We start from the raw sequence: 25,712 nt of genomic DNA on the forward strand, positions 1-25,712 counted from the left end.
AGAAACCCCACTCTAAAGACCAAACGTGGAACTTTTTCAAGCCACTTCAAGTCTCCAATAAGCGGGGAAGTGGCCTCATATTGGGTAATGAAATTCGCAGACATCCGTGCCCACGTTGAGATTCGAACTAGCAGCCTGTTGATTGGAGAGCGGGTACACTAACCACGCAGCCAACTAGGCCAGAAATGTTATTGTAAAGGACACCGCTTCTCTCCAAATAGGAAAGGGATGCATCAGGCATCATGAAAGGGCCATATTAACCACTTGCAAACCAATTACATGAATCATAATACATGAATCATGCATTATGATTCATATAATTTTCTTATACACTGCGTAGAAGGCTTCCTTATATACACTGCGTAGAAGGCTTCCTTATATTATTGTATATTTAACCATAAACGGCAAGAAAATGAATTCCAAAATGCTAATTCCGTATAAGAGCTAACCTACATATTGTAACTGTTTATTTGCTTGGAATATGTTTGCAAATATGTTTTCTTTTGGTGGGGGTGGGTGGGTGGAGAGACCACTGCTCCGTTTATTGGAAGCCTGAAGTGGTTTGAAAAAGTTTCATTTTGGTTTCATTCTCTAGAGCAGGGTTTTCTGATAAAAATAAATAAAAAATATTAAAAATAAATAAAAATCTTAGCCCACTCTCTTTTGCGGTTGCGAGTCACATAAAATGCTATAGAAATAATAATTATTAGCTTTTAAAATAATTAAATCTTATTTTTTTATGTTGAGCCTATACGTGAGAGAGAGGTCGGTTGATCAACCCATAGTACATTAGTACCGTGTATGGGTAAATTTGAAACAAGATGAGAAACTTACCCTTATAAAGTCGAATACTTTGGTTAACATTACTACTACACAAGACTTTTGTTCCCATACCATCCTCCAAAAGTCGGCAATGGTATTTTCATTGGGACCTGAGGGAGAAATACTATGATATATTATACTATGATATATTATAACTATAGTATATTGCATTATGCACCCTCTGTCCAAAAAGAAACCGAACTTTTCGAAAATAGAAGAAACTAGTGGCTCCACCTGTTGTATCTTTTTTGTTGTCGAAAGCGGCAACCTTCATTAGTATTGTGTCAACTGTTTATGATATTTATTTTATTCGAAGCCGAGTTATATAGTGCCAAGAGTGACAGTGTGTTTTGACGAACGGTCGGAAAATGAATTTCAAACAGAGAGCCGCGATTGACTTTTGTGCTAAACTTGGTAAAAGTTTTACCGAAACGCATCAAATGCCTTCAAAAAGCATACGGTGATGAATGCTTTTTCCGTACTCAAATGTACGAGTGGTTTATGCGATTTCAAAGTGGTCGTGAGACGCTTGAGGACGACGAAAAGCCTGGCCGTCCAAAAACTGGACTGAGCGAGTTAACAAAAAGTGCATGATTTCATCAAAGAAAACCCGAAATCGTCCGTGAGATTGATTGAAGATGAATTGGGATTACAAAATCAACTGTGCACAACATTTTGACCGAGAGTTTGGGCCTTCGTAAATTGAATTCGCGATTTGTTCCCCAAAGTTGACCGACGACCAAAAAATGTATCGAATTGAACACTGCAAGGGCCTCATTAAAACCGCTCGCAAGGACTCAAACTTCCTTGAAACGATCGGTACTGGTGACGAAACGTGGTGTTTTGAGTGAATCCGAAACAAAGCGCCAGAGTGCTGAATGGAGTCCACCAGAAGAGGGGCATCCGAAAAAATGTCGCTTGGAGAAGTCAAAAGTAAAGACAATGCTAATTTGTTTCTACGATTCCAATGGCATTATTCACAAATAATTCGTTCCACCTGGCCAATCGGTCAATGGTGAGTTTTATCTCGAAGTTTTGAAGCGATTGATAGCGAGAATGCGTCGCGTACGGCATGAATCTCGTGATGCAGGCAGCTGGTCACTTTTGCACGATAATGCACCATCTCATCGTTCGAATATTGTGAAGCAGTTTTTGAGCAAAAACCAAGTTTGTGTATTGGATCACTCGCCGTATTCACCTGATTTAGCACCCTGCGACTTCTTTCTCTTCACCCGACTTCATTTGCTGATGAAAGGAAAGAGATACGACATCATTGAAAACGTTCAAGCGGCAGTAACCAGGACCCTCAACTCTATCCCAAAAACCGATATAAAAAACTCATTTAACGAATTAATTGACCGTGCCAAACGCTGTATCGAAGCTGAGAGAGAGTATATTAATTGAAATAAATGATCTGAATAATTATAATTGGCCTGTGTTTTATTTTCTATCAAAAGTTCGATTTCTTTTTGGACAGAAGGTGTATACATGGTCATTGAATAAAAGGCTTAACTTTTAAAAACATTTTTAGTAGTTTTAAATAAATCCCACTGTAATCGGAAGCATTTAGATCATGAGGGTCTTAAGGATTAATCAGTGTTCCAGCTGTTCACGAAGGTGAGTTACAAATAAAATATTCTGAACAAGAAATGCACTTTCCAATTAAAAAAATAAATAAAAAATCTTGTTAAAGAAGATAATCTAAAGGTGAATTCAAGATCCAATTACAGATTATAATAAGTATTCTGTGGAAGAAGTATCAATACTTACAGTTACAGACAACAGTGGATTATGCATTAATCAAATAATCTGCATACAATTTCTTTAGTAATATTTATGGCAGACGTGGGTTTCGAATTACTGGAGCTGTTGCACTTGAAGCATTGCCCGTTAGTGTGCAATGCTTGCTCGCTTATCTTTATTATACTTTAGAGGTAACCTATGTTTTTACAGCTCTCATCAACAACTCACGTAAGCGCTTACTTGTTTCTTTAAATAAAAGGAAAAGGAAATGCAAAGAGCTAAATTTCAGCAATAAGACAAATTCAGAACAGTTACAGTGCAGAACAATTTAAGTTTTAGTAAGAATACGGAGAACAACACACAGATTAGTGAGATGACGTCACAATCCTTCTTCTACTCATCTTGAATTACTGTTCTGGAAAAACAGAACAGTAAATTTAATTATTATAAAGCTCGTCCATTGATTCGGCTCTTTTGTTGTATTTTGTACAGACATCCCTAAAAGTCTTTTGAATTTATGTGATACAATATTAGAAAAGGCTTTTGAAATTATAGGATTTCAAAAGTCATTTCAAGAGTTCTGCACTATATGTATGCTCTTGATTTAAAACCAAACGTTCATTTAAAAATATATTTACACTCTCAATTTAATCTTTATATTCACTTATTTGTTAACAAAGATAAGTCTTGTATTCCTGTAAGCAAAAGGGTTCTGCTTTCTTAAGGGTTTTTATTAGTAGGATCACTACAGCCGAAACCTCGTCAGCTGTAGTCATGCATTTCCCACGGAGTGGTTCTTTCAACCGAGAGAACAAATATGTTTAGAGAGCTAGTGTCAAGACTAAACGAGACGGAGAGTATATAGAATATAGAATATGTAGAACATGTCAATATAGAATACGTGGAATATTCATCCAAATGAAAAATAATTTGATGTTTAAAATAACAAGGAGTACATTTTAAAACAGAATGGATCAAAATAACGAAGATTTATGATATGACATAGTGTTTCATAAATAAAACCTCCGGATTTTTTCATATTCATAGCAGATAAGTTAGCAACACATACATAACACAGTTCAGTAGATTTATCGTTTGCTCATCTCTTCTATGAAAGGACCACTCTAATACACGTGGCTCATTTGAGTCTGAAGAGTTTCACTGTTTCCCGTGGCGCTTTTACTTGGAAGGGTTTATCAGCTTGGATGCTATTATCGCAGTAAGGAATTACTTGAAATAAAATAACAGTTTAAAATCAATTTAAAAATGAAAATCACAAATTTTAAAGGAAGTATGTTTCAAAAACATTTCCTATTTATGCTTACAATATATTTCGTATATTGTTATGTGAATGTCATCTTTCAATACTCTGATTACATTTACATTTTAGACATTTTTTTAAGCGTGGCTTTGTAAAGATTTCTTTTTTCATTAATTTTCATTGGATGTTGGAAAGAACTGAGTTCGAAGAACCTTTACAAGGACGTTTTAACCAAGGGTTTAGTTGATCGCATACGGAGGTAGAAGTATTTTTCTTCATATAAAGTCCCGTTTTTAGACTTAATATATTAAGACTAAAAATATATTAATATATATACTTGAAGCATATATATTAAGACTTAATATATATGCTTCAAGGCTTTGGTCACGCAGTAATTCAATCATTACCGTCATTATCGGAGTACTATGATTTTTGTTATCTAAATCCCACTCAAGAAAGGTTGCATATGTATTACAATTTATTATTACTATTATGATAAGTTTAGACTTAGATATAATGCGGAAATTATGGCGTAGAGACCAAACACAGATTTTTTTTCAAGAAATTAGAGCTTCCATTAAGCAAGGTGATGTTCGAGTCGTGATTTATGCTCAGGCGTTGACCCGCACTTCACACTGCAGGTATTCGAAACCAGATCTGACAGAATAGGTTAGTTAATCCTTATTACCCAAGTGTCCTATGCTTGTATATTGCGTGTGTTCTTCCGACCGGTTTGCCTGTTTTGGTGGTCGAATACTAGAAAGAAATCGGCTACCATCTAGTATTGAAAAAAAAATGCAAAGACACATTCACAGATGCGAATGTGTCTTTGCATCCACTAGTATCTGCTTAGCCACTATACCGAAAACCATGTGAAATAATGCCTAACTTGATTGCTAACAAGGTAATCCAATTGCTGACAACTGGATTACCAGTTAGTAGCCTAACTGGTAACTCAAATCCAGTTCTGGTCATTCATTGCTGTCATGATTGATGGTTTCTTCTCAATAGATTTCTTTGTCAGTAATGTGGGGTATTCCACTGCTTTCTTCTTTTACATACGCTCTTCTTCCTATAGTTAAATGATTCCCCCCAACAGATTTAAAATTCTATCCTCAGTTTTACCAGTGACTGTGTACTCATTGCTCTCCTTCATTTGTTACAACTTGTAGTGCACAAATGATCCATGCTTCAAGATCTCCCAGAACTAATGTCAAGCACTGATTTTCTTGCCATTCTCCGGCATGTTTAGAGTAATTTAGCAAACTTTCATGATGACAAAACTGTCTTGCCTTATTTTTGTAAGAAAAATCCCGCTTCACTTTCACTTACCTTTGATAATACACAGATCTTTGCTTACAAAAATATTTGTTTTCTTGAGTTGATATATAACCTTTTACAGGCACTGCGCCACCCATTGATGGCCATCACTATTCCTTCCCTTTCCTATAGGTATGTAAAACATGAGGAGCTACTAGTAATTATTTATATACGGTTCTTCTTCAAAATTATCGAAACCATTTCTCATCCTTTTGAAGATGAACTACGATCTTGGGTTGTTCAAGAAACAAAACAATAAGAAACTCCCTTCTTTCTTCTTAACCACTTGGTCTATCTGAATTAAATATTAAGTTCTGATTAGTAGGGCGGAGACTGAAATATCTTTAGCATCAACAGCAACTTTAAAGTGATAATGATCATCATATGACTCTGAGGTTATTTTTATTTGGATGCTTTTCTAAACCTCGAAATGGTCAACACATGTACAACAATTGCTTGCTCTTTAAGCGCCATCTGCTATTCACATTGCAACAGATTTGCTTCGACATTCTATTTACATGTTTGTATGAAACCACACGGCTATACAACAGAACAAACAATACAAAAATTGAGAATTCAAAAGCAACTAAGGATATGAAAGCAATGTATTGTCTGCTAATGATTGGTGTGCCTCCTGCGCTTTGTCTGTTTTGTTGGGTAAGGGAAAGCCAAAAACCTGTGTTTTTGGATAGGAAAACCGTGTTCTATTGTATACACACACCGATTATTCATCTTCAGTTGACAAACCTTTATAAATATTTCTCCAGTTCTAGAAGAGATTCACTCCCATGTCTTCTCAAAAGACATCATCGCTACTAACTGCTCTACGAAAGCATTTCTAATGATAACAATAAATCATATTGTGCAAAAGACCCTAAACAGATTGACGAGTTCTGATCCTTCATTATAACGAAACTGAAATGATTTTGAGCAAATAACTCAAGCAAAGCAATCAATAACCAGTGATTATGAACTCACAAGAATCGATCCCTTTTCATTCAATCTTTATGCAAGAAAAAAAAATCATGTTGCAGTTTTCAAATATGCAGTTCGGGATGAATATTATTGTTACTATTTTTAAATTCTACATTTGATATTTCTTGTTATATTAACTTTGTCTAAAAGGGTTATACATTTTATTCGAGAGAGAGAGAGAGAAAGGGAGAGAGAGAGAGAGGGGGGGGGAGAGAGAGAGAGAGAGAGAGGGAGAGAGAGAGAGAGAGAGAGAGAGAGAGAGAGAGAGAGAGAGAGAGAGAGAGAGAGAGAGAGAGAGAGAGAGTTTAATAATCCTGACTAGAGATTACTAAAAAATATAGCTTCCAGCCGAACCTTCTGAAAACTAAAAAATGTGAACGAGAATTCTTATACAACGACAAAAAGGCGCTTACCTTGAGTAGCAATGTAGGCATTTGGTTTGAGGATCCCCTAAAGAATGAAAACACTAGTTAATACATGTAAATTATTATGTACGAAAAATTAAAAAAAATGAAAAATATTTTAGTAGTCTGAAGAGGAAGACTATTATTGCACTAATATCTCTTCCATTGCAATTTAATACAAAGCAGCAAACATTTTGTGAAGTTTTACTTAGAATCATAGACAAAATTTAATAAAACAAGTAGAAGAGATTTAATAGTGTAGCGTTTATGAAACATTTGGTTATACAAATGGAAGATATATCGTTAAATATGCTTTTCGTATTTTGAAGAAAACGCAAAACAGGTGGCGACACTGCAGTAGTTGTTGCGGCATAGCAAACAAGATGTCTCTCCTGGCCGATTCAACGTCAGACGAATACAAAGTAATGTGTGATTTTTGTGATTTCGGATACCTCAGTGGGCCATTTATCAGTACAAGGGCGTTTCATAATGAGGCACTTCAGATGTTTCGACATAATTTGGACGTTTCTTTTGTATGGTAGGTACTACGTTACATAGAAAGTGCACGAGACATGACTTCACATGTAATCTGAAGTTCATGGGGAACAAACAAAATTTTCCATCTTATCGACATCAGTCCATTGATTTTTGAACTCTTTGCATACCATATTCTCCTCTGGTGCAAAACGTATTTCTCCTAGTTTGGAGCAATCTCTTTAGAACTACTGACAAAATAAAATGCAACGAAGCCTGTTGTTGTATTTGTTAAGAGATTGCGTTCACTCGCTTTTTTTGCCAGTTTTGTGGAGGTAAAAAAGTATTTCCGAGAAGGAAATCTTATCATCCTCAGCTGAGACCGGTCAATTCAACTTCTTTAGAAAAGATCAAGAAAATGTTCTCCTTGACGACATTTGAATCCTGCTTTTGAAGTCTTTCTAACAAAACGGCAAGTATCATTCCTCCTACCATGTACACAAGTACACAAAGGACTGTTTGCTGTCTGCATTCGTAATTAGTTAACTTTAATTAAAATACAATTAATTAGTTTTAACAAACTGATAAAATCTTTACAAAGAACTTTTAATTTTATACGTTTTCAGATCAAACTTTCTGTGCTTAGAAGATGGGAGTGAATAGATTGAGCAAGATTGAGCCTTCACTAATTGCTACACTTTACTAAACACTGTGCATTATAGAAAAACTATCTTCAAACTAAGTTTTCTATAATAAAGTTTAAAAATGCGCCTTGCGAGAATTATTTGCCATAAACTTTCGGTTTCGGGCAAGCTATGACTCTGAATAAAACATGACTCTGAATATATAGGTTAAATAAAATAAAAAATAATAATAAATCCAGTTGATTTTAAATATGGTAGCTGTCCTATCGATAATTATTACTTTAGGTCTAAGATAAATCTTACTTTATTTTAATAATGTTACTTGTTTCGCCACACCAACTTTACAAAACAATAAAGAAGAATAATATATAAAACGCTACTAGAAATATCGAAAGTAGGCTAATGATCGACCGTATAGTGTGAAATGGATGTGTTCTGTAAGAAACGAGTGCGCCTAACCTTCTCGCAACATACAGTCTATGAATTAAATGCGAGTATTTTATTCTTCGTATATTCTAAATTTGAATAAGGTGACCAAGGACACTCAAACTCAAAAGTCACCTTGATGATAATGACAATTTTTGGTCTTTTCGTATAGCGTTATTTTATACGCTTACATATATGCATTTTAAAAATTATAAAATCCATTATGGTTTTCGTTTTTTAAAAGAAATATAATAATTAATAATTAATAAAAACTTTCAGATTTTTTTATTATTGTTATGAATCTTAATCCAATAAAGGTTCCCAAACTGTATTGCATTTTTGTTTTGGTTCTACGTGATTATACAAGGGTAAAAAAAAACTACATCTGCTGCATTTTGCACTGGAAGATCATAAACTCGTTTTTTCGTTTGGTTGTTTTCCTTTAAATGTTAATATTGTTTCAGAATTAATGATGATCTTAAAAATTTGATACTCATCAAGTGCAAAATCTTTTCCAATCTTCTTCTATAGTTATGAATTTTACTATTTAGATGAATGTGCAAATAACCTCATAAGATCACTCTTTATGTTATAACATGCTGGTTCCTTCAGGATATATTTGACTGCCATAAAGAGTGATTTAGGTATGACAAGTTTCTGACAAATCCGGAAGCTGATAGCAGTTCAAATCTCTGGAGGAAGCGGAACATTTGAGCAAGAGAGAAAGAGACTTCCATCGATATTGCAGCCTTATTGAAACTACCCAAGGTGAGCGGCTTCTGTTCGTAAGATGTGCAACTTCGTTCATTTAATAGCGTTCCGAATTTATAATGCAAGTCGTCGGAAGTCTACTGAAATACATTTTTATATCGTGTTCACTGTTGTGCTTGAAGTCATAAAAAAGAAATCGAATAAGAAACCAAATTTAAATAAGAATTACTTTACTTTTAAATAATTAATGTTCAATAATATTAAAACATATATAATCGTATTATTTCTTCAGAATGGTTTAAATGTTTTTTCATGTGTAGTTAAGCATCAAAAACAAGGTATCAACAACTGGCTCTTTTACAATATGAGTTTGCCATAAAGTTCAATGTCCTCTAGAACAGGTGAGGGCCAGGTTCAGTAAATGATGCTAGCCTTGCCAATAACTACTGGCACGAATGCATACGAGGAAACATGCCAAATTCGTTACAAGGCACCCAATTCACTTCAGAATAGTTTAACGTATGTCTTCGCTTTCTTTATAAACATCAGCTGTTTCCCATGGCAACAGATATCCAGGATTATGAAGAATTAGCTAAGAAGCCATTATTTTTGTATAGAAGAAGAAGAAGAAGAGAAAGTTAATTAATTCACATTAGTAAGAAACAATGCATATTTCTAATAAGTAAGTAAAATGTCTAAATTTATTTAATCAAAATTATATTCAGCTTTTTTCCAAGTAGAATATAAGTAGTAATACAATTATGATCTTTTTTAGTCCATCAAAGTTTCCGAACTGCGTGATTTGTTCCAAAGGAGGAAGAACGTTTTGAATTGGTAAAATTTTACAAACATTTATCAAAGTCGAGATACCCCCCCCCTCCCCAAGGGAATGAAGTTAACAGTAGTAAGAGATAGATAGATCTGACATGAATAAAGAGAAAAGTTGAAGAGTTAAGTAATAAAAGAAACAAACTAAAATTAACCAAACAACTATGACTACTCGTATACATAGCTTCTTCGTTTATTAAGTTTGGTGATTAGGAAAATTTTTTCTGTATTTTAGAGTGAAACTTTAAAGCGAGTTGTGATCAGCATAGCTTCAAAAAGAAAAAAAAAACAACGACATTAAACATCATTCAGAATCGTATAAGTTCGCTTATTCTAACCAAGTATTCAATCTTAATTATACGTGATTTAATAATTATTAAAAGGTATGGGATATAAATAGCAAGTTAATGAAGGGCGCCTTCAGTTTTAAAAAAAATCTGGAAGCATCTGCTTTAGCATCACTACTAGGAAAAAAAAATCCGAATTCCATTAAAAATGAAATTTCTGACTGACAGATAGTAGTTCCGTTCGAAGTGAATCAAAAAAAGTACGATGAAAAAAGAATCTTTCAATTATGAACGTATTCTCTTTGCTTTCATGCCTTTTGGTTGATCGATTTCTTCTGTTACTTTGGGCAGCTAAGCTAAAAATAGGAATTGATTTTTATTTTTTGCGAACAACTTGGTTTTTTTGTCTCTTTCTATCTTGAAAAAGAGAAATATTTTAAAAAAATTTTGCGGCGAAGTTTTTGCTTCTCAGATTGCTAATCTTTCTAAAGACGAAAACAAGCAAGTGATTCCCTTGGGTTTATAGCAGCGGAACTGCTTCTAAAATACTCAGAAAAAAACATTTAAGCAAATGAAATTAACTTAACAGGGATCTTCGTTTACTCCATTTACGTACGTAATGTAAGAAGACAGTGATGTACTACTTTGAAAGTTTGGTGCGTAGTTCTATTAAAGGAATTGCTCTTGAACCCTAAGAAACAGAAATGATAAATAAAACTCGAAGAATATTTTCTTTCAAATATAGTATTGTAACGTTCTTTTTTGCTTCAAATGATTATTACCTTATTATCAATATATTCATGGTTAAGAACACTGAAGTTCCATATCAACCAAAGGTTCATGACCTGACATTTAGAAGCAATCCTAAAATAAATTACAGATCACGGACCTTTATTTATTAGAAATTCCGTGTGTCCGTTCATCCTCATTCTCATTACTGGAGCCTTGTTGAAAGAAAACAGAGCAAAAGTGTTCTGATTTGATAAGACAAGGTGAGTGATAATCGATACAACAAGAAAAGCGAGCTTGTTAAGTTAGCCATTCTTCTAGAATAGCGTTGAGGATCATAGTTAACATTGTTATCTCTCGTTAAGCTAAAAGAAGTTACGTCCCATCAGAGATACGAATCTGCAGTGTCTTCCTCGCACTCATCATTAAATGCACTAATATAAAGTTCATGACATTCTGTTTGTAGCAAAGATCTCTGCTATCTGTGAAAGCTATAATTACTTTTTGCACTTATCAGATTGCTAAAACAGATGCAGGCAGATAACCGAGTTAAAAATAACCATTTAAGGTACAATCATTAACGACGACAAAAGGAAGTTCAGGAATCCTTCCAACAAATTTCAAAGTTCAATGTATTCATCTGTTTCAAGATTAGCTTTGTTAACATTTCAACAACAACATAGAATTGAAATCCACATTATCAGAATCAAAGTCCAACACTGGCAGCAATCCAAAACTCTTCCTTCTGCATTCAATGATGTTATCCTGGAGGGTTTCTGATAGTATGATTTCATGAGGAAGCCGTATCGTTGATTTTAATACCTTATATAAAAGCACCATTGAAAATAATAGTATCATTGAAAATTAGGTGATTAACTAACATTCTTCCATCCACTTTACAAAATGTACCAGACTAGTTTTAACGATTTAGTATGGCAAGCAGCATGCGACCTTTTGTGAACCTTACTGTAGCTTATTCCCCCTATCAGTTCCTGTTTACACCTAAGCAAATTAGAGTATGGTCTTGATAACATAATATATTTAATAAATAATAAAAATACAAATATTCTAAGTTAATTTAATAAGACATTTATTAAATATCATGCTCCTTAACCAAAAAGGAAGGCATATTGTTATTGTTTTAGAAATATCAATAAATTACAATTACTTAAGTATAGGGGGCCGAAAAGATTCAATTTGACATAAGTAAGATGACATAAGTAAGATATTAAAATGAGGGATATTATGGATTCATCCATATTTAAAAGCCAAATAGAAAAGAAACTTAACAATTTTTAGAAAATTTAGCAGAGCTAATTGTGAAAAGAAACTTTCGGAAATTTTATCATATGTTTATAAGAATAAACCTTCGGTATCGGAGTTGTCTTGGTTTGTACTAATTCAAAACTATAGGGCTCCTGGACAAGTTCTGTCCAGGAGCATTATGTTAGTCTTTGATTAGTGCACTGATTAAGTTTCACTGGCCTGACAGCTGTTTGGATCCAAGGTAACCCGATGCTGAATGTTATATTCTCATAAAATCTCTGATAAACTTCCGAATTAAGTTTCTTTTTATATTTGGATATAAAATATGGGTGGATTCACAATATCGTCCATTTTAATATCACTAAATTAAATTTCAGACTAATATTTTATAGAAAATTATATTATTGTTATTATTTAATTTTAGTAAATAGTAAATGAATTCTAGAAAAGATGCAATTACTTTTTTTTTACACTGCGCATAGAATTTCATTGTCTGTAATATAATTATTTATATGGTGAACTGACCAGCAACAACATTTGCTGTTCAGTGAAACAAAGCTTCCTTGCTGCAGTACATAATCTTTTAAGTGTAATACGAAACATTTGCCAACGTAGTTGCCCAAGTGATTAACGTACTCTCCCACCACCAAGATGCAGGTTCGAATTGGACCATAGGCATGGGTGTTTGGAGTCGTGGGTCATAGCTCAGTGGACTATATTTGGTCTCTAGAGCACAATTTCTGTACTATGTAAATATATATATATATATATATATATATATATATATATATATATATATATATATATATATATATATATATATATATATATATATATATATATATATATATATATATATATATATATATATATATATATATTTATATATATATATATATATAAACATACAAAAAATTATATAAAATGAATCCAAAGAGAAAAAAAATCTTTAGTTTGCTTTCTAGTACTACAGACATACAATCTTTCACGAGTGACAGTCACATAAAAAAGTGCCTGATTTTTTTTTAAAGTGAAAGCCACTACTTTTTTAAAATAGTTTTTCAAAAAAGTGAAAACTACTCAAAACAGAAATTTTAGAGAAGAGAAAAAATATTTTTTGTGAATAATACTTATGTTTTATAGGAATGTTATCCATATGATGGTTCATATAATACACTCCCCGAGAAGTATAACTCATCTTATTTTAATATACAAACGATCAATAAAAACTCCAGGAAATGCACAACAGTAAGCTGAGAGAATATTTTATGACGCTTCTCAAATATCTGAAATTTTGATTTTGTTACCTCTATAGTGAAGAAGCTTATATACCAGAATATTTATGCTTTCCACTATTACTGAAGCTAAAAAAAAAAAGAGATGCTACACTAAAGCAAGTTTCGATACTTGTTTTATTTCGGGTACATTTTTACCTGTAAAATGAATCAAAGAGTTTTATATAAGGAAGCGGTTGTTTAACATAAAAAAATAAAATGATTCATATCATACAATAATGAAAATGCATTACTTCAGAGGATATTTGGTTTAAACATGAGCCCTCTCCAGAGAAGACGAGATATTACAAATATTTCGCATATTTGCTTAAGTAACAAACCGCAAGTGTGGTTAATGTTTCCGAACACACAAAACCAAATCGATAAGTTAGAATTACTCGCAACCAGGCACTTATATGCCACAAACATCCATAAAGGTAGTGTAGATGCTCTTTCGTTGTATTCAGTTACTTGTTTTATTAAAGAAAAAAATGCTCTGTGCACTTAAAGCATCCAGGAAATCAGGAGATCGTATCTCCAAGATTCTTTTAAATAGCATACCCTAGTGCAGTGCTTCCCAAACTTATGGATGTAAAGGCCCCTTTGGAAACATTAAAATATTTCGCGGCCTCCATCAAAAAAAAAAAAAAATCGTAATACAGACATATATTATTATAATATTTATTATAACACTAGCAATGAAACATTAATTTAAAGCGCGAAAAACTTGGCCGTTTTAAATGAGCATAAGATTTTGCTTTTGTAAGCTTTTTTGTGAAATGAAACTTATATGAATAAGCATATATTTACTAATATTCATTAAGCACCGAAATACGCAGGAAGCCAAATTTGTGCAACAACACCAGTGTATGATTTTTTCCATTAAAATATAAAAAATAACAAAAAAGAAATAATAAATAATAAAAATTAAATACGTTTATTTTAAGATAAAAAATATCTACTTAGTCTTAATACATTTTAAATTTGTTTTCATTATATCACGGTCACTCCCAACAAAACTAACGGCCCCCAGTTTGGGAAGCGCTGCCCTAGTGTTTATGAAAGTTTTATTTATTTATTTATTTTGTTTTGTTTTGTTTTCATTTATGCAAACATACATATAAACAACACTGGCTGATATTTTATTATTTTATTTTCGTTGTTTTTTACATTTATTTTATATAATATTTTTGCGTGTGTGATTATTTAAGACGGATATGACGTAATGCTTTCATATTTCCATGGCAACGATAAGTTCCCTTTCCATTGTGGTTCATTGTATTTAATACTTTCATAATTGCCACTTTAGGAAGAAAAACAAGCATATCCAGATGACACATCATAAAGGATAAAAGTAAGATATTCAGAAAATACAAAAGGCAATTTCCGATAAAGTAATTTTTGTGCGTGAACATATTAGGCGTCTTTCTTAGGGGGAATCACAAAACATTCAATTTACAATAAACCGACATTCAGTTACAGTAAATAAAAACAGAGCTATAATTTGAGTCACAGTGCACTGAATGGTTCTGGGAATGAAGATCTAAAATGATTTCTTCCTGTCATAGTGCCAGAGGAATTCTAATGTGTTGAAGACAACGGATGAAGACAATAGAGAGCTTGTCCATGTGATTATGCAAAGGTTTTTCCGTTAAGTCGGTGAGTGATGGTTTTTTTACTAATGGCGCTGACACTGAGCCAATTCTCCGGCAGTAATCTAAGCTGCATACCATGCACAGAATATCATTCATTTAAACAGCTATGTAGCACAGAAGATCTGTGATGCACGCCTTTCTGGCACACTTCTACAGAAATAATCATTGCAGTTGCCATGTGGTAGGAAAAAGACTGAGATCAAAGACGAGGAACTCCGCAATATCGCTGTGACGAGTGCTGTATTTGGCACTAAATGGGATGTTAAAGTAGTCTTGCAAATTGAGCACCACTTGAGTTTTATTCATTCTACATGACGTTATCTTTATCACAATGCAGCAGAATTGATGGACCTAAATGAGAAGCTGTTTGATAAGATTAACTTCACCACTAGGGAGTTTGTTATGTTTTGTGGGATTTCCATAAAATATAACATGGATTAATACGAAATCAGTAACAGGTTTAGCAGTACCTTATTTTTATTTTTAAGCACTGCTTTAGCAATACATTTTTTAAACGTTTAAACATTAGTTCGTGAGAATATGGATGTGAACTTTATTTTGAGAAGGAGAAAGCTTCGTCTGGCACATCAGTCTAGCTCTGGCCTCAAAATAGTTCAATAACTCGGAATCGCTAGTCTCCAATTTCTTAAAATAATTTATTGAGTATATAAATAATTTTTATACCACCCGGGAACATTCAGGCAAAATATATTATTGTCATGAAAACTGAGAATCCGTATTAGTTCTTCTTGAACAATAAAGCTAAAGTATTTCACTATATGTATATAATAATACTTTGGTTTTATTGTTCAATCATTCTTTTCATAGACGACTTAGACTTTTTTTACATTACAATACAGATAGAAGACTTAGACTTTTTTTACGTTAAATTACAGATTACAATCAAGTAATTTTATTTATTTTCTTTATATAGAATTCTTTGAGCCACTTTCTTGTTAGGGATATTATGATCCATCGAAAGAAAATATGTTGTCACCCCATTCATTTTAAAACTTACGTTCTCCTGATTGAAAAAAAAAAGTCTCCTGTTTAGAAATGCCTTCTGAATAATTTGAACACATGAAAATAAATTTCTGATCTGACGAAATACTCTGCTTTCGCGGGGTTGGTTGTCCAAGGCGAACTGTGTTCTAATCCCTCCTTGGACATGGATATGTTCGTGATTGTCTTTAGGTGGAATATGAATTTCATCATTCGCTATGAGACCAACGCCCACTTATTGGAGAATTGAAAAAGCTTCATGTTTGGTCTCTAGAGCAGGGTTCTGAACTACGCCAATAAAAAAAATCTTTACTCCACCCATTAGAGCTGGGTTGATTGATGAGGATTTTATTGTTTTCTATTATTATTAACTCTTGGATGAAGTAAATTACAATTTGACGATGACCACACAGTTCATTAACAAGATTACTGCGCAGTCATTTTCAGATTGTAATTTACTTCAGGTCAGGAGTTAATAAGAAGCAGAACGTTTTAAAGTTAATATTTACCAATAACTGGTGAAGACCAATTTGAAAATTATAAACGCTTTTTTACAAAGGACTTTCAAATCATTTATTATCCTAAATTATAATTACAAATTCCAATACAACGATGAAGTGAATTACTGGGCTGGTCGTGGATCTAAAGTTCCTGAAGGTACCAGAGATAATGATATTCAATAAATATGTTTACACTCTATAGCTCAGTCGGTTTCGACGATACCTTGGTTGAAAAGATACCTTGGTTGAAAAGATTTCGAATCCCGTCTAGGACTCGAAGATCCTTGATAAAGGATCTTCGAGTCCTAGACGTTAGTGGGTCTCATACAGGTGGAAATGTTTTTCCTACCGAAAACTCACGTTTTTCATCCAGCAAACAGAAAAATCAGGCAGAAAAACACACGCAATTTACAGACATAGCACATTTCGGGAATAAGGATTAACGATCCTATTCCGTCGGATCTGGTTTCAAAAGTCGATACAGTATGGCATGGGTAAACGAGTAATCATAAAAACAGAACAGAATGCCTATGTTTGCTGTTGGTTTGTCTGTTTTGCGTAGATAGATGGTTCATAAATGTTCCTCGCATCCTAAACGAGATTCAAATCCACGACGTCGTCGCTAGTGACGAGTAATTCTGCTTCCCTATTAAGGCATTCTCAGTCTGATGCTTACGCTTCTTCCCTATATATATATCCGTTACTTATTCTATACTTATATTTATTTACAGCAATTTCTTACATTTGAAAATAAAGAGAAGGAGGGTGGAAAACTGTGTGTGTCATTGAATATAATGTTATATGAAACATAAGGTAGTAATGCAAATCAAAGAATTCTATTATATATTCTAATAGCGCGCAAACATATCAGTCAGTTACTGGTTTCATACGAAGCCACTACTTTCACCTTTTTATTAGTCATCAGCATTGAAGTAAACGTGAAGGAAATTACGGCTTAATCATAATATTGGCTATCAGAAAGCATGATTAAGTCTGAGGAGAGAGTTATTTAGCATCATAATCTCCTCCTCTTCCCTGGATTTTCTATCACCCTAATATCATTCTATGACCGTTAGTGACTAGGAAAAGTATACAGACTCTGAAGGACTATTATCCATCTCACGGTAGTACTCTTGGAACGGCTAATAGATGATGAAGAATACTGTTTAATGAATAAATATCGGAATTAGTTTGGTTAAAGAATAAGGCTAGTTAATGCCGAACGATGCATGTAATGGTGAGACAATCCATGAGAGGTGAAAGTTCCCTCGGAAAAGAATAATTAAACCACTTATTTCTGAACCATGAATCATGCTACATATCATTATGTAGCGTGATTATCATATCATGTAGCCCTTCATATCATGCAGAATCGGAAAAGCCAAAGACATTTGTCATCAGATTATTAAACTAATCTGGTGCAGGAAATATAATCTACAAGACCATTACTTGACACAGTAATTAGAACCAAAATGTTAGCAACGTTAGGTTTAATATGACGAATCCTTAATTTTAAGTAATTTGGAACGTTTAGCGCTATAATATCATTACAAACTCAATTCTTTAAAGAGTGAATTTTTTTTTTCACTTTTTGAAGAATAATTTATTGCTACTGAAAGACATAACTCTTCTTCCACTATTCTGAGACTTTAATAGAGGCAGTATGCTCCGCAAATAATCACCTCTTTACACCAATTATTTACACTAAGTGGTTAATTACACTTAAGAATGATACGAGTAACAGGAGACAGTGAAAAATGAGATAATGCATTTCTCAACAAAGAGTTCAGTTCGATTCTATCTCTAGAGAAATCCCTACTTTTATCGAATGTTTATTGTTATTGTAAAAGAAAGTTGATCGAATGTTTGGCACTCGGAGTGCACTTTGATCGAATTGGATAATAATGAAAAACGTTGTTCTCTGGAAAAGCACTGGATATTTGATCTTATTCCTGGAAGTTTCACATTACTCGAAATCACTGTGCGATAAAAAATCCATTTGAGGATTTCAATTTCCTGAGTGTAACTAAAGCACACCCATACACAACGAAATCATGAAGTGATCTTAAAGAAAGTGTGTCAATGAAACAGACAAAAGAATTTCAGAGAATGCAGTACGCACACGTGTACAAAATAAATAATAAAAATAAATGGAAAGAGACCAGGAGAGTTAGAGTTAACTAACAAAGATGAGTAGAGAAGTCATCGTCATCGCAATTTTTTTCTTGCTTGTTAGGATTTTGCTTTTTATGGTTTATTTGAATTTCAACATTTTATTTTTATTTTTTGCATTGTTTCCTTGAGTCATTTATGCGGTTATGAGAATGAGATTTTTTTTATGTATTTCTATGTCAATGTGTGGTGAATGAATTTTATTCACTCTCACGAGACTTTCCCCAATCAATGGCGGCCGGAAGTCTCTCAAAAGGTACAGCATTTAGCTGAACCATTGTACTAGTGTATTATGGTTCACAAAGCAATACTTTATTGCTTTGTGAACTTACTAGATCAAATAATTTATCGGAAGGTTTCAGAAAAGAACACAAAATCGTTTCTATTGTTCAATAGTAGTTCAGGTCCGAATGTATCTTTTGATTTTTATGAGTTCATAGGTGCTAAGGCATGTAAACTCATTCCTGGCGAAGAAGCAATCTCTGATCAAGCTCTCACCAATGACTAGAATGAAAACCATAAATTACACCACAATTTCAGCACATTTTCCTTCTTTTCTTTCTATTTTGTATTCTGGAACAACGAAGTCAATTGGAAGATTATCACGGAATGCCAAAGTTGAGATTCTCACATTCAACTTCCTATCAACAGTGTTATAAACACTATTACAACAGCATGTGATGTTTATAACAAATCATAAAGAAACAAGAATGAATCAATGTTAAATGGAGTTTTATAATTTATTAAAGATGTTAGGAATTAGATCAGTTTTTAAACATAAATTAAGCTCTTTGAGTTCGTTTCTTTATTGTTCTGGAAGGGTGAAGATCTAAAATTATATTTGAAGATTAGTAATGGCTGAAATTCTTTATTATTTATTAGTATATTAGTATATTCCTAACGATGTTATGAAAAAATGTTAAGCAAAGTTATACTCGAACTAATTTCTTTCTTTCAAATCATCATCGTCAAATTCCTGATATGTATCCTTAAGGGTATACAGGATATGATAGCACTTACATCATTACTAACTTCCTATCAACAATTTTCCTCCAAATCAATCTGTTACCTGTCAAGACTCCAACATTATCAGATCTCATATTTCTGTCTTCTAAGGCACTTTTTACTGTATCAATCCACCGATACCTTGGTCTTACTCTGAGTCTTTTTCCTGCCAACGTGGCAGAGAACACTTCTTTTGCCAATCTTTTTTCTCCCTTCTCTTTTTATTTCTTTCAAAGCCGGTGGTACATAAAAGTGTGAATTGAATTACGCAATTCAATTCACACTTGCAAAATAAGCAAGTTAATTGTTTTTTGACATGACGTCATGAATTATCTGACCAGTATGAACAAAATCACTCGACTCTTTTCAATATTATAAACAGACCTTTGCAAAATAATTTCTTGCTTATATTTTTACAAACATTAAGTTACTTAAATCAAAATGAAAAATGTATATTTGTTTCAGTTTATCATAATACTCTCTAAAGAAAAATATAAATATATGTACTGCTGAGATTTTTGTTTCTGATTTATTCGATAAGTTTGCGATCTATCATAATTAAGAGAGTTATATCGGTTCTGTTCTATTTACCAACTGGACGCAAGTTTTTATGTTGCCGAGTTAGGGTATATTTGGCGCAGGAATGGCGTTGTGAAAAATGAAGCCCGCAAAATTTACGGATTTCAAAAATGTTAGATTTAAAAAAAAATATAACCGCTCTTTGGGGATTCAGAAGGTTAACAAATTTATTTATTATTATAAATACTAAATTATAACAAGGATTCATTTGATCCCGAGTTACTAAATTTGTGCTATTTTCTTTAAGTAGCTAGACCTCCAGGGACGTAGATCAGGTGACTAAATAAAAATAAATAAACCTTCTATTTAAATTCACTGAAATAAGCAACAAATGAATAAAATAAAAATAAACTGTCAAGTTTTATAACCGGACTGAGTACACCAGTTTAATATTTTAAATGCATATTCTAAAACTTGTGCTGAACCCTGGGGTGGTTGCGATCCACAGTTTGAAAACAGATAATTTATAGCTTCATCGCCTGTAAACCTAAGCACTGCTTATGCTTTCTATGTGACCAGTTTTTTGGTAATCTGGACAACAGTTACCCCTACCTACTTTGATTTAGAGCGCAACAGAAAGTAATCATTATGCCATATTTAAAATGCGCTCAAAATATTTCATGCTAATCAGAGACAGAAAAAAAATTCTATTTCTAAGGATGACATCGTTGTTTGCTAAATAAATTTAGATATTTCAGGTATACATGAAACTCGTTTGATTCTCCTAATAAAACCACACTTACTACAACCACCAAGACTCGTAACTTGTATTGCCATTAGGCCAATTTTTTAAAAAATTGTTTTAAAACCAATATATAACCGAACACAATTTTCCTCTTATGTCTCGATGGAGGAAGGCAATCTGTCGGAGATGCAGCAAGGGGTTTCCTGCCAGCTGTTCGGTGATAATCGTTATTGTTTGAAATTTAAAAGCCGAGGATTATTTCAAAATTTCTGCTCGCTTCACTTCTGTTATTAAAAAACATTTATTTAACAAAATACATTTAGGGGCCTTCAATATAATCTTGATTGTGCCTTATCACTGCCGCCCATTTGGGTAAGGCTTATGTTCCTGTGAGCAAATCTTTCTTGTTGATGTGTTTGATAAGTCGGAACCGCACGCTGGAAACCTTGTCAGTGGCAGTGAAGCGTTCACACGAAGTGATTCGTTCAACTTAACGAATAAATCGAAGGCTGGAGCACTCACGCCGGGGTGATGGTGGTGGTGAGGGGGGGGGGTGATGAATAACTTGGAGTCGATACTTTTCCATATGATGAAATATTTAATGTGAAATATGTGGCCTCTCATTCTAATGGAAAATGAACCGTTCTTCAGCCTGATTCATATTCATCCTCCATACTGATTATTTCGCGGAACACAAGCACACAGTTGTAAGTCAGATTGATCTCTGACTTACAACTGTGTGCTATTACATAAACTGTTTCACAATTCCACTGGCAAGCATGCTCAGTGTGAGTGTGTTAAATTTTTGAAATGACTCTAGTAGAAGACTGTAGAAAATAAGGTAGTGGTTCCCAAACTGCACGCCACGGCGCCCCAGGGCGCCGCGAAATATTCCAATATCTTCACTGAAATGACACTTAGCCCACATGGTTTTAGAATCGGGCCATCGACGTGTTGATGTATCGTGCGAAAATCAACGTGGAACAGGAAATGAGGGTAGCTGTGTCCAGTTTGATTCCAAGATTTGAGATGTGCAGTGAACAACAGGTTCACTGCACATCTCACCCGTCCCACTAAGTACGATTTATTTATTCAATGATTTGATTGTTCAAAATATGAACTTATTTAATACGTTTTACATAAATTATTTGTGAATTTGAAATATTTGTTTCATTTTTTTTTAACTTAACCAGCCTAACGCCCCAACTGCTCACTGCAACTGTTAGGTAGGCCTATGTTCTGGCTTTGGGAGCAGTGGAAAAATACTGATACTTGTTTTAAACTAAGGGCACCGTGAACCAAAAAAGTCTGGAAACCACTGCAATAAGGAATTAAAAAAATTCTCTCTCTGTCTATCTCAAAATAAATAAATAAACGTACTTTGAAACTGTTAGTAATTTACACTTCATAATTATACTCTTTGCTTCTATATACAGCAACCACATATGAAACTTAATTAGCCTTAAAAAATTGAACTCACAAAGCTGTCAACTTATCGTTCATTATAATACCTGCCTTTAGACAATTCAGTTCTTCCTGTTCTAGACACTATACGCTTACCCTCTAAAACATTTCCTCCTCACTGAAAAATTCCTGACTCACTAGACTCAGGAATTTCTTAGGTTGTTTAGACTACATTTCTAAATTTTATGTGTTCTCTGGTTGGTTTCTCTGTATAGTAAAAAAAAATCCCACATTCCAGGAGAGAAAATCCCATCATCACTATATCAGTATTGGCTAACTCACATTTATTTGAGAAGCCATTCCTATCTGTACGCCGCAAGAACATGATAAATATTCTTCCTGTTCTAGAGGAGACTCGAACCCAGGTTATTATCATGATTATCAAACTTCTTATTCTATCTTCCGTTTTTATATTATATCCAATGGACCTGTCAGTCTCCTTCGTAGTCTCATATTTCCGTGAATGAGTCCATTCTCTGGCCGATTTACCTGTTTTTCAGCAATTCAGAGAATAAAACATCCTGTAATGTCTGCATCGGCTAATTTATCAAATATAAAAAGCCCTGTAGAAGGTACCTCGAGTCCTGAAAGGGATCTGAATCGGATTTTCTTAACAAAGAATATTATCAACATCATCGATTGAATTACGGAATAACCCAAATTTTTTATCCCAAATCTGCCATGCAGAATTGGGATAAAAGAGGAAAAAAAACTTCCGAAAGTCAAGGAATATATTCAGTAGGGAAATCACGAGATAAAAGGCTGACTGCGATGAGTGATTTTGTTTTGTTTCAGAAAATTAATCAGCGATCTTGAATTTTTATTTCCATGACTTAATTATGATGAATGAAATATGAATTAAGAAGATTTTTCAATTTAATAAATGCGTATATAATACTTTTAATAATAATAATGCATCCAATTAAAACTTGCAGTGTTATTTAGTGTTATTTGCGTAGTGTTATTATCATCGTCAACCTGTCTGAGTCGTATAAGAAAAAAATTATTAGCAAAAGAGATAAGATATAATCAGTATTTAGGCGCTCTACCAAATAACTGAAACTCCAGCTAGGTGATATAGATATCATTCCAGATATACTGTAAATATGATATTTCATTCTATAGCCTTTATATAGCCTCTATATATAGCCTCTTTATATAGCCTATAGCCTTTATTAGACAAAATAATAAACACTCTGATATTTAGAATGAAAGAACAAGAAATATTACGTTTTGCCAACATTATCCACCCATCACGCACGCGCGCGCGCGCGCCGCCTCATTACAACATAAAACAAAACTCCTTAAACTAGAAAGACTCATTTTGTTCACTCGTTTATTGCAATTACAAGTAGTATAGCAGTTAAACTTTAAGCTGCACTCATTCTCTGCACGCTATGTGCCGTGTTGGATCTTCTACTTGACAAAAGAAGCGAAAGAAGATCGCACACTTGAGACTGTTCAACTAACTTGTGAGTTCCAAGTAATTGATTTCCCTGTTTGCCCTTGTTGGTTACTTTTCACATAGGTGTGTGTGTGCAGACAAAAGTTGTTAGCTGAACTTTTCCAAATATGCTTCTACATGATCTTTATAGGATTGTCATTAGAAATAATTTTTATTCGTACTTTTTTAATAATTATAATAAAATAATACACTGTCCTGATTGTAGTTCTTAAAGTACCAGACTGTACGATTAAGGAAGTGTTTTCTTGGCATTCATCAGACAACTGGGTAAAATAAGACTTAATTCAGTGTTCATTAGTTAGTTTCGGTTCTCAAGCTAGAAAATAGTCGATTTTGATCTATGTGACATTCTTTTTTATGACAGTCTCATCGCCCATAAAAAGGTATAAACATTAGCACTATAGACTTAGAGTTGGTTAATGGCATGGTAAACAAGGACAAATGTATCAGATTCCAAGAATCTGATGTGGTCCAGATGCTGTCGTATTCTAATCTCAGCAGAACATCCATCTTGTTCAAAATAACGAATTTGACATGACTATGGTAGTACTTGATAGACATCAGGAAAGAAGAAGATGAAGCAGTTTATCATTGATTGATTGATGGTAGAAAATAATGTAGTTTCTTAGCTGATTTGAAGATGATCAATAGATTAACCTTGCGAAGAACAGTTCTGGATTGAGGGATTATATCTATCGATAATTTCTGTATGGCAGCTTGATTATATCTATTAGAAGCCCAAATGATTTTCATTTCTTGTAACAAGAGGGAAGGAATCGATGTACTCATTGTAACCACTTCAGATCTCCAACCAGCGTTGATAATCAACTTTACCCAAAAAACATTCACAAACATCCAAGCCAGGGTGGGTTTCGAATGTAGGGCCTGCAGATTTGGAGGGCGGTAATGACATCAACGCTGTTCCAAAAACTCTGAGCTTTGTTACCAATTTCTGTTTTTAGCCGAGCAAATAAATACTCTACAAGCGAACAGAGTAACTTATTACATAATAAAAATAATTCTTCATAAGCTCAGAAACAACATGAATTTTACTCTGATCATTCATTTGCATCGAATGAATAAATTTCTTGACCCCCCCCCAAAAAAAAAAAACCGCATTTATATTTTGGACAGAACTATTTCCAGTACAGTTTGTTTGCACACTTGGCAGAGAAAAAGAGTTACTTGGTTATTAAAAATTCCAGGTAGTGCTACAGAAGGCATCAAAAGTGATTAAAATTCATGGGAAAGATCGCGAAAAGGATCTTTTGTGTTAAGCTAATGAAGCTGAATTTAAGAAATGTTTATGCGTTCTTGTGTCTTGTTGCAAATTAACTGCATCTTAATAGATAATAAAGAGAACAATTAGAATAAGAGAAAGTAAGAAACAAAACTGTTTAAGCAATTATTAACTTGAAATAAGATGGTCACATTATATGTATAGAATAAGTTAACTCATCAGAACAGGATTAGTGAAAATTTTTACTGTGAATGAAGAATCAGATCATGGCATATTAGGTGACTGACCTCCAAATTAAGATAAGCGTTATTCGTATAATTTTCGTGGCAGTAAATAGTTTAATTTTGAAAAAAGTTAACTTATTTACTTACTTTTTGAATCTACTAAAATTAAAATACTTGATTTTGTTTTTTACAATGGAATGATGAAAAGTAAAACAGTTGTTTTAGCAAAGATTTTGAGTCTAATATTAAAATATCACTCATTCGCTAAAGTCAAATATTTCATGCGAAAGTTAAAAGTAAAAGTCATATTACGAAAAGTAAAAAAAATCGGAGACTTTTCCGTACACTTTTACAGTATACACGCGAATAATAATCACAACATTTTGGGAAAATACCTGTCCCACTGCAAAACTAATACTACCTGATACCGGTCCCACTGATACCACCTTGCTAGCAGAATGCGAAGAAGATTTGGAGGAGCTAATTGTGAAAGTTAAAGAAGAAAGTGCTAAATAAATATAGCCTTAAACTTAACCTCAAAAAGACGAGTCTTAGCC

General features: G+C 33.4%; 1 protein-coding gene across 1 annotated transcript in view; it reads right to left on the bottom strand.

Annotated features, from left to right (window-relative positions):
• LOC150108671 (receptor-type tyrosine-protein phosphatase kappa-like) overlaps positions 1 to 25,712 on the bottom strand; it is a 381,085-nt gene that overhangs the window by 75,851 nt on the left and 279,522 nt on the right. Inside the window, exons 4-5 of the mRNA XM_090390918.1 lie at positions 6,535 to 6,571; positions 835 to 932 (exon numbers count right to left, since the gene is read on the bottom strand). Coding sequence (XP_090247044.1) covers positions 835 to 932; positions 6,535 to 6,571 — 135 coding nt within the window. The remainder of the gene's footprint in view (positions 1 to 834; positions 933 to 6,534; positions 6,572 to 25,712) is intronic.

This window comes from Typopeltis vanoorti, chromosome 3, assembly GCF_054136105.1.
Source record: "Typopeltis vanoorti isolate ZY-2024b chromosome 3, IOZ_Tvanoo_1.0, whole genome shotgun sequence".
NCBI classification, from domain to species: Eukaryota; Metazoa; Arthropoda; class Arachnida; order Uropygi; family Thelyphonidae; genus Typopeltis; species Typopeltis vanoorti.